The following is a 219-nucleotide window of genomic DNA, read 5'->3' as shown; positions in this document are numbered from 1 at the left end:
CCGGGGGAGCAGCCAGGCGGGCCCCTGCCAGGCTCCCTCCCCGTCCCCCGCAGACTCACCAACCACATGGTTCCCGTACAGAAGCTGCTCCAGGATGGACGTTTTCCCCACGGAGGCCTGGCCGCACACAACCACCTTGCAGCTCTTCCCCATGCTGCCTCACCCAGGGCCGCTGCAGGAATCCACCTGCGACACACGGCTCTCAGGGGAGGGCTGCGA

General features: G+C 68.0%; 1 protein-coding gene across 1 annotated transcript in view; it reads right to left on the bottom strand.

Moving 5' to 3' along the window:
* The window catches only part of NKIRAS2 (NFKB inhibitor interacting Ras like 2), a 2,286-nt gene extending 2,073 nt beyond the window's left edge, over window positions 1-213 (bottom strand). Inside the window, exon 1 of the mRNA XM_009644550.2 lies at window positions 60-213. Within this exon, the coding sequence (XP_009642845.1) occupies window positions 60-153 (94 nt within the window). The 5' untranslated portion in view covers window positions 154-213. The remainder of the gene's footprint in view (window positions 1-59) is intronic.
* Window positions 214-219: the final 6 nt, after the last annotated feature.

Source organism: Egretta garzetta, unplaced genomic scaffold (genome assembly GCF_000687185.1).
Source record: "Egretta garzetta isolate BGI_Z169 unplaced genomic scaffold, ASM68718v1 scaffold728, whole genome shotgun sequence".
Taxonomy (NCBI): Eukaryota; Metazoa; Chordata; class Aves; order Pelecaniformes; family Ardeidae; genus Egretta; species Egretta garzetta.
This window is presented reverse-complemented; position numbering and strand designations above follow the sequence as displayed.